Source organism: Nomascus leucogenys, chromosome 4, assembly GCF_006542625.1.
Source record: "Nomascus leucogenys isolate Asia chromosome 4, Asia_NLE_v1, whole genome shotgun sequence".
Taxonomy (NCBI): Eukaryota; Metazoa; Chordata; class Mammalia; order Primates; family Hylobatidae; genus Nomascus; species Nomascus leucogenys.
This window is the reverse complement of record NC_044384.1, coordinates 113,662,325-113,677,001: the sequence shown is the minus strand read 5'-3', so window position 1 is coordinate 113,677,001 and position 14,677 is coordinate 113,662,325. Positions and strand designations below refer to the sequence as shown.

General features: G+C 43.7%; 1 protein-coding gene across 1 annotated transcript in view; it reads left to right on the top strand.

The window, feature by feature from the left end:
* ITGA9 (integrin subunit alpha 9) overlaps positions 1-14,677 on the top strand; it is a 380,757-nt gene that overhangs the window by 317,160 nt on the left and 48,920 nt on the right. Inside the window, exon 24 of the mRNA XM_003256852.3 lies at positions 13,441-13,566. Within this exon, the coding sequence (XP_003256900.2) occupies positions 13,441-13,566 (126 nt within the window). The remainder of the gene's footprint in view (positions 1-13,440; positions 13,567-14,677) is intronic.

Here is a 14,677-nt window from a genome sequence, read left to right as displayed (position 1 = left end):
GATTTGGGGGATTATATGATCCAACCCTCTACCTTTGGACAGAATACAATCGAGATGTCTCCCCAGTACAACAGAACCGCTTTTCCAGCAAGTTCTCTTTGTTAAGCCATTCTGGTATCCCTCGAATCCCTTGTTATGACTATCCACAATTCTCCATGCCCCATAACCTTTTCTTAGCTAAAATGAAAAACAATTGCCTAGTTCCCTCTTGTAGAGAAGTTGAGCTATTACCTTGACTTCCCCCTTCTCTTCCGAAAAAGATTACAATTCCTTTAAGTTTCTTCCCCGTCCCAGGGTGTCCTCTTTGCTCTCTCCATATTCTCCAAATAAAAATTCAAAACTCAGCAGCAAATCCCCTGCTTCTTCATCCAACCCCTCATCATGAGTCATTATCACTCAGGAAGTAAGGACCTGGTTTACCATCTGAGAACTTTAGTCCTAATAATTTCTCTACACCAACTTCTAGTCCTAATAATTTATCTGTATAATGCTCAGAAACACTCCGAGATTCTCAGTAAAAAAAAAAAAAAAATCAAGGAAATCTTAATGGCCAAAGCCATGAGGTCCAAAACCCCGCGTTCCCTTCCACCCACCTTTCCAGGCCATTTTCTCCAATAGCCCCTCGTCCCTGACCTTGTCTTCCAGCCTCCCTAGACCATGAAGGCTGCTCAAGGCTCTCACTGTGCACTTCCCTGGGCCCCCTGCCCTTGCTAGTGACTTCTCCTCCCCGCTGGCTGTGGAAAGCTCACTCATTCTTCAAGACCCAGTTCGTATATCCTCTCTGTCAAGCCTTCCCAGATGCCTTCACAGATGGCCCTGCCTCAGGGCCTTTGCACCTGCCTCTCCTGAGAACACTGTTCCCTCCAATCTTTGCATAGCTGGCTCCTTCTTATTATGCAGATCTGAGCCCAGAGTTCACTTTCTCAATGAGTCTTCCCTGAACACTTTACCTAAAGTTGCAAACCCCCATTACTCTCTATCCCATTTGTATGTTGTTTTCTTCATAGCACTCGTCACTATGTGAAATTACTCTCTTATCGTCAGTCTTCTTCCACGAGATTAAAAACACCATGAGAGCAAAGGGCAAGGTCCTTATTTTCTGTGTATCCCCAGCATTTGGTGCCGAGACCATAGCGAGTGCTCAGATAAATGAAAGAAATGGCTGCTTCCACTCTGTTAGTGGCATCCTCAGACACACAGTCACCCCTTGTATCTCCGGGGGATTGGCTCCAGGACATCCCCCCATCTCTACTTGAGATCCCCCAGTAGGAATATTTTGACAAATTCCTTTAACCCATGGCAGAGGTTGCCTTAATTGCAATGTGAGAATAAGAAGGTGAAATTTTGAAATAAGAGATTGAATTACTTATCAGAAACGAAGGCTTCTTAGAGCAAATTTAAACTCTACAGACTTTGGTCAGGGATTTGAACACATATTTCCTTCCCCCTCAGTTTCTCTCTCTCACGCAGACACTGCTGATCTCAGTAATGGCCTTAAACTTTCTTTTCTTTTTCTTATTCATTTTCTTCTTTCTGCACATGTATGAATGCAAGCTGAATAGTCAAGTTCCTGAAATGGGTCAGGATTAGGTTTGCCTTAAATCTTTTTCTCAACAGAAGCCAAACACTTAAAAGAAGGGAGATGGCTGATTGAATTCTGGAACAAGAGTTACATTCCTAGGCTCTTGGTTAATTTGAGCTTGGCTAGAGGGAGAAAGCGTGTGTGCTTCTGTGCACAAGTTACACTCAACACACACCCTCTGGAAGGTGGGGTAAGCTTCAGCCCCGGCTGTCCGTACACAGTGTGGTTCAGAGGCTGCCCTTTAACCTGTGTGGCCAGAGAATAAATCAAGCCAGCAGTGCTGTCTCCCTGCTGACTGAAGGCGCCCGGCCTTATCAAGGAGCCCAAATGTCTTGTGCTCACAGCTGCTATGACATCTGGAAGCATTAACGCTTTGTTGCCAGCATGTAGGCCGGTTGAATGCCGATGTGTAGGTGCCTGGTGTTTTCTGGTCTGCTGCATGAATAGGCGTTAAAAGTTGGTGGTGAGGAATTTGCTTACGTTCATTCCTTAAAAGCAACATGACACAGAGCATTGCCATGGCAGGGGTGATGGGTTGTTACCAAAGTCGATAACAGGAAATCTCACTGAGGATAAACAGGCTCATCAGCCATTGCCGAGAAACACATGGTTCTCATTTAAACTGCCAAGGACTAATTGTGTATGCTTCGGAAGCGCAAAAACAGGAAAATGCTTTTCTGACATACACCCCAAGTTTCTTCAGACCAAAAAGAACTGCCTCAACATTGTTAGATGCTGAGAAGTAATTATCTCCCTAGCTGTCAGGGAGCCAACCTCACTTACTTCTCTTTAATCTAAACCTATGACCTAAAGCATATTTCAGGCCTCCCATGAAGTCCTTGAAACTTGAGACTTAGTGAATGACACTGAGGTTTCACTTTTCACTGCTCTGGTGTATGTACTCTCAGAAAAGTAGTGGAAAAGGTTAGACAGATGGTGATGTAGGAATCATGGCATCCAGAAAATGAGTGTGATTTACCCTTTGATAAAAGGGAACTAATAAAGCAATATATGCAGGAAATGCAGAGACAACCCAGTGAATAGGTGTGCTGCTTTAGCCTTTAAGGGAAGATGGGTCCAAGTGCTAGAACCAGAATTTAAACAAGCAGATACAATTCCAAGGACCATGTTGTGTCTCATATGGGGGCTATTGACTCATTTATTACCCAAATCAACAGACCATTCTGCTTCCAAAATATTTCATTATCTGTGGAAGGAAAACATTTTTGGTATGCATGTCAAGTGCTCAGATAACATATTTATGTATTGCTTTTTCACTAAAGAGAATCTGACCGCATCTGGAAATTCTTTTGTGTCACTGCCTCTCTGAGACTACTTCCCATCTGTATCGCTTTAACTCCAGTAAAAGGCCATCCCCATGCCTGGGAAATGGGCTTCGTCTGGGGAACTTGTCTTTCTCTGATTACAAGTAAATTAATTAAAGGCCATCCCGTTTTACAGGGCAGCCTGGTGGTGGTGGCCTGCACTCTTGACTTTCCAGCACATTGGCCTGTCACACGCAAAGGAAGAGGGAGGAAGGGAGGATGCAGGGGCATTGTTTTAGCCAAACCCTAAAGCTGATGGAAATCAAATCCACTGGCTTTTATCATGAGAAGCGAAATTGTTCATGAAATAATGGCAGCCTCATACAGAAATCAAAACTCTGCAATGGATTATACTCAACCTTTCCTCTGAAACGTTGGTCTGGAGGCTTTGCCCCTTTATTTTCAGTTTCAGGTTTGATCTCCGTAACACCCTGACCTTTTCAGACCGCATACCACTTTTCACAGGGATGACTGCCTTAAGGGATGGGGAAAGGGTTAGAGAAAGCGAGTATTTTATTTAGAAGACAGTTTTCAGTTAGAAAGGGAGAAGACATCTAGAGTTAAAGTTACGATCTTTTCCTTTCTGTGCTTAAGTGATACTAGGTCATTCTTTAACTTCTTGCTCCTCCTGCTCCATCCCCAGCTCTGCAGGTTTGGAGTGGGCTGTCATGTGATTTTGTTTACCCGTTTCAGTTCAAAGACAGAACTGTTTACTTGAACACTGAAGCTAGCAGGGACTGCCCAAAGCCAGAGCCCCTCATATTAGCCTAGCTTATGTTGTTGTGATCATCAGACTGTTTCTCTTTTTTGGATTTTTGTCTCTTATGTAAACACCGTGGAACCACTAGCTACACAGAGGGGTAAATATCAGAAAATCCGAACTTGGTGCACTAATGAACACGGGGTCTCTTTTCACAAAGCAAAGAACCCATCATTCTTCAGAAGGATCTCCCGAAGAATGCCATTGAAGACTCCTCATTACCTTCAAATGGAGTGATGCACACACGAGTAGCATGAAGTTAGGCATGTTCATATTAAGGAGCAATCTAAGATCATTATCGCTGTTTCTCTGGCCTTATATTAAATAGTGTCATTGCAATTGAAAAATTAGAGTAAATGAACAGAGCCTGTGAGCATCCACCCTTTGTAGGTTATCCTGAGTCTGCATTATTACAGGGTCTTGAAATGAATGGCGATACATGAAAGTATTTGTCTAGGATTCATTAATATTATTATATTTTAGTCTTTGGTTAATATGAAGAAACACTCAATAGTAAATCATAGCAACATGATTTAACACGAGATATAATTTGAAGGGCTCTTTAAGGCTGGTAAGCAACCATAAATCATGGTTTGCATTTTTCTAGATGGATAATATGAAGCTATCTTATTTATCTTTCTAGAACTAGACACTTAGGTCAGGCTAATCAACCAGCTGGTATCATTTCTCAGTCATTGTATGCGTACTATCTTTATTTCAAACCCTGAAGTCCTAAAATTAATGTCATCGCAGCCATTATAGTATGTGTTCAGCCTCCTGTGCCGGAATAGGGGCTTACTGTCTTTTGATGCCTTGGTTCTCAGAATAGGCAATGGGTAATTGAATTAGCAAAGTAGGCATTCAAAACATTCTCTGAGTTTTCAAACTCAAGGAGCGTGTGACTTCAGAGAAGCAGGCGATAAGTCAGGGGGTGGGTCATGTTTACCCGGTTGCCGTCAGCTGTGATTGGTGTAATACAATATGGAAAAGGGGCCCAGGGATGTAACAGAGAACATAAAGTCAATGAATAACACAGAAACGTGAGTTAACAGGAAACACATGTTATTCTAAAATGAACCTAGGTCCCTTTTAATCCAAGCCAATTCAACAAACATAGCGTTTAGATCATACCTTTTAGGATTTTTTTTTTTTTTTACCCAAAAACCACCCTGTGGGATGACTCCAGCCGTGGCTCATGGGGAGCATTACTGTCATTCAGTTTGTTCCTCTGTTAATTTAATCTTCCATTTTCCTTTGATTGGTGATGCACGCATTCAAGGGGCATCAAGCCATGGACACTTTGGTAACCCTTCCTATCCTTGGAACCCCAGCCAGCTGATGGGGTTAGTACTGGTAGAATGGCAAACTGGTAGAGGCATCTATGCTTCTGCCTGTTAAAAATATACTAATAGGCCAGGCATAGTGGCTCACACCTGTAATCCCAGCACTTTGGGAGGCCGAGGCGGACAGATCATCTGAGGTCAGGAGTTTGAGACCAGCGTGACCAACATGGTGAAACGCCATCTCTACTAAAAATACAAAATTAGCCGGGCATGGTGGCACACACCCATCATCCCAGCTACTCGGGAGGCTGAGGCAGGAGAATTGCTTGAACCCGGAAGGCAGAGGTTGTGGTGAGCCGAGATTGCACCATTGCACTCCAGCCTGAGCAACAAGAGCAAAACTCTGTCTTAAAAAAAAAAAAAAAAAAAAAAAAAAAAAAAAAAAATGCTAAAAATACTACATACCAAAGCTGCAGATTATTTCTTTAATTTTGAGTGACGTTAATCCACATGATCTAAATCATACATTCTCATACATTCTCCTGCTTCAAAGCTTTCCCTGGTTCCTATTACCTTCTAGGTAACTACCTCCACCCACGCCACGTGTAAGACTTGTCACATGCCCTCCTCCGTGTCCAGGCCCATCTCCCCTGCCTCAGTTCTGGCCACCTCTACCCCTCTACCCAGCATTCATCCAGTGCTTGACCTGTGTTGAACTCCTCAGCTCTCTAGACTCAAGTCTCAAGTTTGCCCCTCTATGCTTTTGCACATGCTCTTCTCTTCCTGGAATTCCTTTCTCCCTCCTCCCTTTACTCCTGAGAAGTTTTCTTTATCCTTTGAGATCCACCTGCAATGCCACTTCCTCTGAGTCAGATCATGAGAGGGGCTGACTTCCTGATGGAGGGAGAAATTTGTAGACAAGATTTATAATCTCATTAGGAGCTGTGCTCTGAGGGGCTGCAAATGGATAAACAGTGAGGTGGTGGTTTTGTTTGGGCTTCAGTATGTGGAATAGCAACTATGCAGCCTGGTGCAAGGAAGATGGAGTGGGACAGAGCATCCTGGCGGGGATTTTCGAGATGTGCTTCTCAGACATGACAGGTTACTTAACCTCTCTGGGCCTCAGTTTTCTCATCTGTAAAAAGGGGTGGAAATTAAGGAAAGCAGCAGTTAAAGCTTATCTGTCACATCCCTGATAAATGTCTCTGTGTTGCTGTTCTACCTGATTGAACCTCAAAAATGTCCCAGTTTAGAAAATAAATTATATGGTCATTCTTCTGAGAGTAGTACCCTCCACACATGGGTGCCGTAAGGATTCAGCATATGCCGTTCTCTAACATACTAACAGCACCTAATATTAGTATTATTTCCATTGATATCTGAACTCAGTATAGAGATGGGACCATAAGCAATTTCCCAGGGTGATGTGCTTGGAGCATGACACTTAGAAAAAAGATTAGAGGACTTTTCTGCCTCTTCAGTGTTCAAACCCAGGCACAGGGACTGTGTTTGGCTGCTCTGTTCTGGGGCCCTGTGGGAGGAAACCTGTGTCCTCTCTCTTGCTCTGAGTCAACAGACAACTCTTAGAAGTGCCTGATTGAGCCTTCAACATGGAAATGCCATTTCCTCCAAGCCGTTTATCAGACCACCTCAGCCTAGAAAGTAAAAGCTCTTGACTTCCCTTCTCCACCTGGGATCAGATGACGACAACGTTTGAAACAAAGGGTCTGCTCTCTTTCTCAGTATCACACCTATGGAATCAGCCCTGATTCACACTTCAAACCCAGTACTTCATGAAGCAAGGTCTTGCCAGATCCCCTAGAGTGAACAGGGGATTCTTTATCCTCTCACAGGCCTGGCACCGTGGTGGCTTCTGACCATGACAGCTCCCTTCACTGAGGCTGACCCAGACTCTGCCACCAACTGATGGTCACTCCTTGGGCTCCTACAGCCAGGGTTCCTGACAGCTTCCCCAGTCACCACCATCTCATGTTTTCAGTTTACACAATGTCCTCCTTGGGGTAAGGGGGAGGACAGATGCCAACAGAAAACCCTCAGTACCTGCCTTGGTAGAATACAGCCTTGTCACTGTGTCCTGCATCCTCCTGTCCTTGTTTGGGTGCCTGGTGAAGTCCTTTTGTTCAAATTCTAATAGCCATGGACCTCTGCCAGCTCCCAGAGGCCCTGAGAGATAAGCAGCCATGTCATGAGAAGCATTTGGACTCTGGTAGCCTGGGAAATAAATGAGGACTGAGTGGGCAGAGAAGAGCAAGGGGGAGATGGCCACAGAGTTCTTAGCCAGCCAAGGAAATGACATTGTTGGTCATTGGCCGGGGATGCTTGGGTTGTCTGCAACACATGAAAAAAGCATCACGTCCCCTTGACTTTGAGCAAAGAGGGCGGTTAAAACCAAGTTGTGGGAGGATGGATAGTCAGTAATTGTTTATCTGTGTGATGAGATAAGGTAGCCCCCTGCTGTAATGAAAATACACAGACAGTTCATGAAGTGAGGAATTAGCAATTGAGGACAACCTGAGTGACTACGTAGGCCAACATCCTCATGTGTAGATGAGGAAATTGAGGCCCTGGAGACCCAAACTGGCACGGCTGGTAGCAGGCAGAGCTAGGGCTGAAGCCAGGACTATTGAGTATTCATCAAGACCCTCTGTACCACAGAACTCCTTCACTGGGGCCCAGATGTGACCTCGGACAAGTCGCTGAACTCGGGGACCTCTGTTTCCTTATCTGTCAGCTGAGGCCACAAGGACTGCATGATCTCGCAGCTGCCTTCCAGAAACAACATTCCAGAATGCTCTGTTCCCCCTTCCAGCCCAAGAGACTGTACAGAATAGGCGTCTTCTCAGTCAGCAGGCACTTTTATCTCCCATGGTCTAGGCAGGAGTGATTTTTTTGCCACAGTGGTGGAAATGGGTCAGGCTGGAGAATGCTGAGGTTTCCAGGCTAGTGGTTTCTTCCTCTGACCACAGTAAGAGGAAAGGAAGCTTTCCCTCCACCTCTACTCTTCTGTGACTCCTGCCCCAGCCCCATCCTCACCTTCCACCTAAGAGGTAGTGCAGGAAAGTGGTGACAAGCAGATGTCTGCAGCTGTGTGACATGTGTCCCCGGCCAGTTCTGTGGCCTGCTACCTGGGGGGCCTCTGGTGGTCATTGGGCCTCCTGTTGCCTCTCAGCTTGCCTCCATCTGTAAAATGGGGACAGTAGGCCAGGCACTGTGGCTCACACCTGTAATCTCAACACTTTGGGAGGCTGAGGCAGGTGGATCCCCTGAGGTCAGGGGTTCAAGACCAGCCTGACCAATATAATGAAACCCCATCTCTACTAAAAATACAAAAAAACTTAGCCAGGCATGGTGGTGTGTGCCTGTAATTCCAGCTACTGGGGAGGCTGAGGCAGAATTACCTGAGCCCAGGAGGCAGAGGTTGCAGTGAGCCGAGATCGCACCACTGCACTACAGCCTGGGTAACAGAGCAAGACTCCATCTCAAAAAAAAACAGAAAAATGTGGGGACAGTAATAGCACCTGCCTCAGGGAACTGCTGTGAGGACTGAATGTGTGGAAAGCACTGAGAGCCTGGTGTGCAGTAAGGGCCGTGCAAGTGTTAGGTACTATTGTCATGGCTGTCACATTGGTACCTGTTCAACACGGTTAGAGGACCGCCCCCCTCCACCTTGATGACCCTGGGTGGGTACTGAGTTCCTGAGTTTTAGCTGAGGACTGAAGGTGCGACTGCAATAGGATTAGCTGGTCTGAATCAGACTTATGTAGCACCAGGCAACCTTCAATCTCCTTTTGAAAGGGGACCACCCTGAACCTTTCAGAAAAACGTTGCTTTCCCCGATTGAAGTGATTCCCACGTAACCACAGTCAGGAGCACAACTGGCCAAGATTTTCATTCACCGCAGACTCAGTCCTCATTTCCCTTTTCCAGATCCCACTAGGGGCAGATTAGGTGTCACACTGCATCACATCACGCCATCGCCATTACCCTGTTCACAGGCCACCCCAGAAACTCCTAGCGGGAGACAGAAACTAACTTCTGAGCTGTGACTCTGCCCCTTGGGGTTGACACTGAGGCTTAGGCTGTTTCTCACTTGCTTGCCCTGCCTTTCCCATCTCCCAGCCCCTCCCTGCTGGCGTCTTGTGGCCAGATGACAGTGGCAGCTCTTCACACCTGAAGCACATTAGCAATGCTGGCTGGGCTGGAGCTCTGCTCCCAAGCTTCCTCTCCCTGCCTAGAAACCTGAAGCACCGATGTGCAGAGCAAGGAGGAACTCTGCTCCCACGCCTGATTTTAATGAGGGATGGATGCATCCTGCAGGGCTTGGAGGTTGTGTTTCTCTAAACCCAGACCAAATGTGTTTGGGTGGCCAGGCCTCGTAATCTCAGCAGAGGAATGTGCGTGCCACAGGGCTGCAGAAAACAGTTTCCAGCAGTCTGTCAGCAGATGTCCACTCCAGAAGACAGACAGGGAATGTGGAGACCTACAGGCTTCGGAGTGAAAAAGTGATGGATATTAAGAGCACAACTACACACATTCGGATTCTCAAGCACCCAATAAACATAAATATTTTCCATCCACAATATACTATATATGCCTAAATATAGGGCAAGCCCCAAATAGCACATCCTCCATTTCCCTAATTAGATAAATTTAACCCTCTTTTTTTTGCCAACTTAATAGGAATCAGAACTATGATTGCCTTTGAGGTCGGGGGAGTGGGCAGTGGGAATTGACTGGCAAGGGACTGGTGGGAACTTTCTGGAGTGAGAGACAAGTTCTGTACTTTCATGGGGTGGTAGTTACTGGGTGACATAATTCATCAAACTGCACCCTTTAGATCTGTGGATTTTAATGCCTGTAAATTTATCTCAATAAAAAGAAGTTAGGAGAAATGAAAGAAATAATCAACTATCTGCTTATAATGTTTAACTTAATCATGTGGTTGAAAGCTTAAAATTTTGTAAGAATGATATATTAATCTATAATATTCTTCATTCTTATGTTTCACACAATAATTTTATCCAAGTGTGCATCTTCTGAGATGGATGGGTATCATTTCTAAGCCACATTTTTAGTCAGCAGTTTACCAGAATATATCATCTACAATTTGCCTAATTTATTTGAAATGCGGAACTTCTTGAATCCATGTTGGTGCTGAAATTTGATTGGCACACACCAACGCCCGCTTGCATAGCACTGCAGCGGCTGTTTTCCTCATTTGTCTTGCAAGTGAATGTTCATGCTGCTCCCCATGTCAACAGCTTACGTATTGCTTTCTAAAATGGGCTTTCAAATATTTATCGCAACTTTCAACAATTGAACCCAAGGAATAATTACCAAATCTTCATTAAAGCTCATTGCCTCCTTCCCATTGTTTCTCTCTCCTGTCCTCTAAAATCATCCAAACCTGAGGTTGATTGAGATCATTTCAGGCTAGTGTGTTTTCCCCAAATGTTGTGGTTCAAATAAAATAATTGAGGCTGGGTGCGGTGGCTCATGCCTGTAATCCCAGTGCTTTGGAAGGCCAAGGCAGGCAGATTGCTTGAGCTCAGGAGTTCGAGACCAGCCTGGGTAATGTGGCAAAACTCTATCTCTACCAAAAAAAAAAACAAAAAAAAAGAAAAGAAAGAAACCAGCAAAAAACAAAACAAAACAAAAAATAGCCATGTGTGGTGGCATGTGCCTATAGTCCCAGCTACTCAGGAGGCTGAGGAAGAAGGATCACCTGAGCCCAGGAGGCTGAAGCTGCAGTGAGCTGGACTACTATTCTTCAGCCTGGGAGACAGAGACCCTGTCTCTAAAAAAAAAAAAAACAAAATTTCCAAATTATTAGACACTTCTAAAGGGCAATAAGTCCCAAACTGTGAGAAACTTCTATAGGCAACATCCTCTTTGCTAATAGTTTAACTTGAGGATATAAACCTTCACCTTATTTATTTTCAGACATGTATAGTAAATCCTGGAATGTATTCAGATCAAAGATAAAATAGAGATCAATTTAGCAAATTTTGGTGGTCTTGTTTTATAATTCATTATTAATAGATTAGCATTGGTAGCTTTAGTTTATTTGTGTAGCAAAAACTGACAAATAGAACCTAATTAAACGTAAGAGCTTCTACACAGCAAAAGAAACTATCAACAGAGTAAACAGACAACCTACAGAATGGAAGAAAATATTTGCAAACTATGCATCTGACAAAGGTCTAATATCTATCATCTGTAAGGAACTTAAATTTGCAAGAATAAAACAACTCCATTAAAAAGAGGGCAAAGGACATGAACAGACACTTTTCTAAAGAAGACATACCTGCAGACAACAAGCATGTGAAAAACTCAATATCACTGGTCATTACAGAAATGCAAATCAAAACCACAGTGAGATACCATCTCATACCAGTCAGAATGGCTATTGTTCAAAAGTCAAAAATTGGCCCGGTGCGGTGGCTCATGCCTGTAATCCCAGCACTTTGGGAGGCCGAGGCAGGTGGATCACGAGGTCAGGAGATCGAGACCATCCTGGCTAACATGGTGAAACCCCATATCTACTAAAAATACAAAAAAAAAATTAGCCAGGCATGGTGGCAGGTGCCTGTAGTCCCAGCTACTCAGGAGGCTGAGGCAGGAGAATGGCTTGAACCCGGGAGGCAGAGCTTGCAATGAGCTGAGATCACGCCACTGCACTCCAGCCTGGGCAACAGTGTGAGACTCCAACTCAAAAAAAAAAAAAAAAAACAAAGCAAAAGTCAAAAATCAACAGATGCTGGAGAGGTTTTGGAGAAAAGAGAATGCTTATATACTGTTGGTGGGAGTATAAATTTGCTCAACCATTGTGGAAAGCAGTGCGGCTATTCCTCAAAGAGCTAAAAACAGAACTGCCAATTGACCCAGCATCCCATTACTGGGTATATATACCCAAATGAATATAAATCATTCTACCATAAAGACACATGCACATGAATGTTCATTGCAGCACTAGTCACAATAGCAAAGACATGGAATCAACTTAAATACCCATCAAAGACAGATTGGATAAAGAAAATGTTGTACAGATATACCATGGAATACTATGCAGCCATAAAAAAGAATGAGATCATGCCCTTTGCAGGAACATGGATGGCGCTGGAGGCCATTATCCTTAGCAAACTAACACAGGAACAGAAAACCAAATATTGCATGATCTCAGTGGTAAGTGGGAGCTAAATTATGAGAACTTATGAACACAAAGAAGGGAACAACAGACACTGGAGTATACTTGAGAATGGAGGTTGGAAGGAGAGAGAGGAGTAGAAAAAAATAACTATTGGGTACTAGGCTTAGTACCTGGGTGATGAAATAATCTGTGCCAAAAACCTGCATGACACAAGTTTACCTATATAACACACCTGCACATGTACTCCCAAACGTAAAATAAAAGTTAAAAAAAAAAAGCAAAAAAAGTTTTTGTTCCCTACCATGAATAAAAAGTTGAAACATTCTTGAACAACTATATTTTACTCAAGGGCATTATAGATAGGGCAATGTAACAGATGCCTGTGGTTAGCCATGGGATTGTAAGCACAATCCTAAATTATGAATTACTAATTATTAATTTTCTGGTTTGATCTCACATCCTGTCCAGTCTTCAGCTACAACCAGTGTGATATGGTGATATATAAAGAAGACTTCATTTTTTCCAACAGTTCCTCAATTTAAACATCAAAAAGAGTGCTGTTCTTAAGGAAATCATCAAGAAAGACTAAGCACCATTGTTTTGTTTCTGATGTTGCTGTCACTGTCACTCAGCACCATTGCCATTGCTGTCAGAAGCAAAATCAAATTACTCACCAAGAGCTCGGCAAGCATGCAGGTCCCCATCTGGCTCAGGGCAGAGACTGGTCAGTTATTTTTTTGGTAGCAAAACTCTGGCTTTAGAGTTGGACCGAGAGCAGTCCTGCTTGCTGCTCATTCCTTTTCTCTAGAAGGACCCCTAAGGAGTTTTACAGCACCCTGGGGGCTCTCTAGAATGGTTAAAAACCTCTGGCAGCAGATCATCCATCAGGCTTGGTCCCAAGTTCCAGACCTGGGTTCTTGACTCCATGACTGTTGGCCGGTGACCTAAGTTGAGTCTCCTTTTCCTCATTCAGACAAGAATTGCTTGTAAGGATGTTCTTAAGTGTGCTTTCAAAACCATGGAGTATAAGGCTTATTTTACTCCTTACGTCTTCCTATTTCCTAGTCACATCTCATTTGCATGTTATATGCCATCTCATCAATTATTGGGGGACCTAAGATCCACATTTTCTATTATTTGGCCCCGTTGATGCTACAACTTCTGCCTTTCAGCTTTTCGGCGACTGTTCTCCACTTCAAAATGGACAAAGAGGAAAGGTGAATTAGGGTTCTACCACTCCTGCCTCTACAATAAGAGGCTCCAGCATCATGATTCATTCTTGAGACTGACTCCTCTGACAGACCTCTTTTCATTTGCAGGTGAGCCAAGAGAAGGGAAACTGCTCTTTCCAGAAAAACCCAACTCCCTGCATCATCCCTCAAGAACAAGAAAATATCTTCCACACAATATTTGCTTTTTTCACAAAGTCCGGAAGAAAAGTCTTGGTAAGGATTTGTTTAGTGGTTGGGGTAACACAGGTGGTCCTCACTCGGAAGACACCAGTTTTCTATTTGATATTTATTATTTCCTAAATCTGGTTTTAATCAATTGACTTATAAAGGCACAGACTGTGGTCAACTCCTAATTTTCAGTCTGAGGTTTCAATCAAAATGTTAAATTTACATTCCAAATCCTATTACCTGGAAAAGGGATAAATCTTTGCAACCCACCAAGCACAAAGTAAAATGTTTCTTCAACTAGAGTGAGTCTAAACAAGAGCGATTATTCTTGTGCAAACATTTTGGGAAACTGATAATATCTACTAAAACAAAATGTGTGTATCCTATGACACAGCCATTCTACTCTTGAGTATATCCCCAAGAAAAATGAGTACTTGTGCCCCCCTAGAAAAGACATGAAAAAGAATGCTCACAGAAATGTTAAAATAGCTGAAAGCTGAGAACAATGCAAATATCCATCAATAGGAGAATAAGTAAGCAATTTTGGTATATCCATACACTGGAATATTACACAGTAATGAAAAATAACAAACTACTGCTACATGAATGAATCTCACAGACAGAATATATTGAGTGGAAGAAGCTAGAGACAAAAGCCACATATTGTAATATTTCACGTATACAAAGTTCAGAAATAGCAAAAACTAATCGTGATGATGCGGTCAGGAAAGTGGTTACTTTCAGAGGAATATGGATGGGATGGAGCATGAGAGAGCCTGCTTAGATGCTGGAAATGTCCTACATCCTAATCAGGGTGGTGGTCCTCCAGGTATAAACACATGTAAAAATTTATAAAGACAGGCCGGGCACGGTGGTTCATGCCTGTAATACCAGCACTTAGGGAGGCTGAGGAGGTGGATCACCTGAGGTCAGGAGTTTGAGACCAGCCTGGCCAACATGGTGAAACCCTGTATCTACTAAAAATACAAAAATTAGCTGGGCGTGGTGGCGGGCGCCTGTAGTCCCAGCTACTTGGAGAGGCTGAGGCAGGAGAATGGCGTGAACCTGGGAGGCGGAGCTTGCAATGAGCTGAGATTGTGCCACTGCACTCCAGCCTGGGCGACAGAGCAAGACTCCGTCTCAAAAAAAAAAAAAA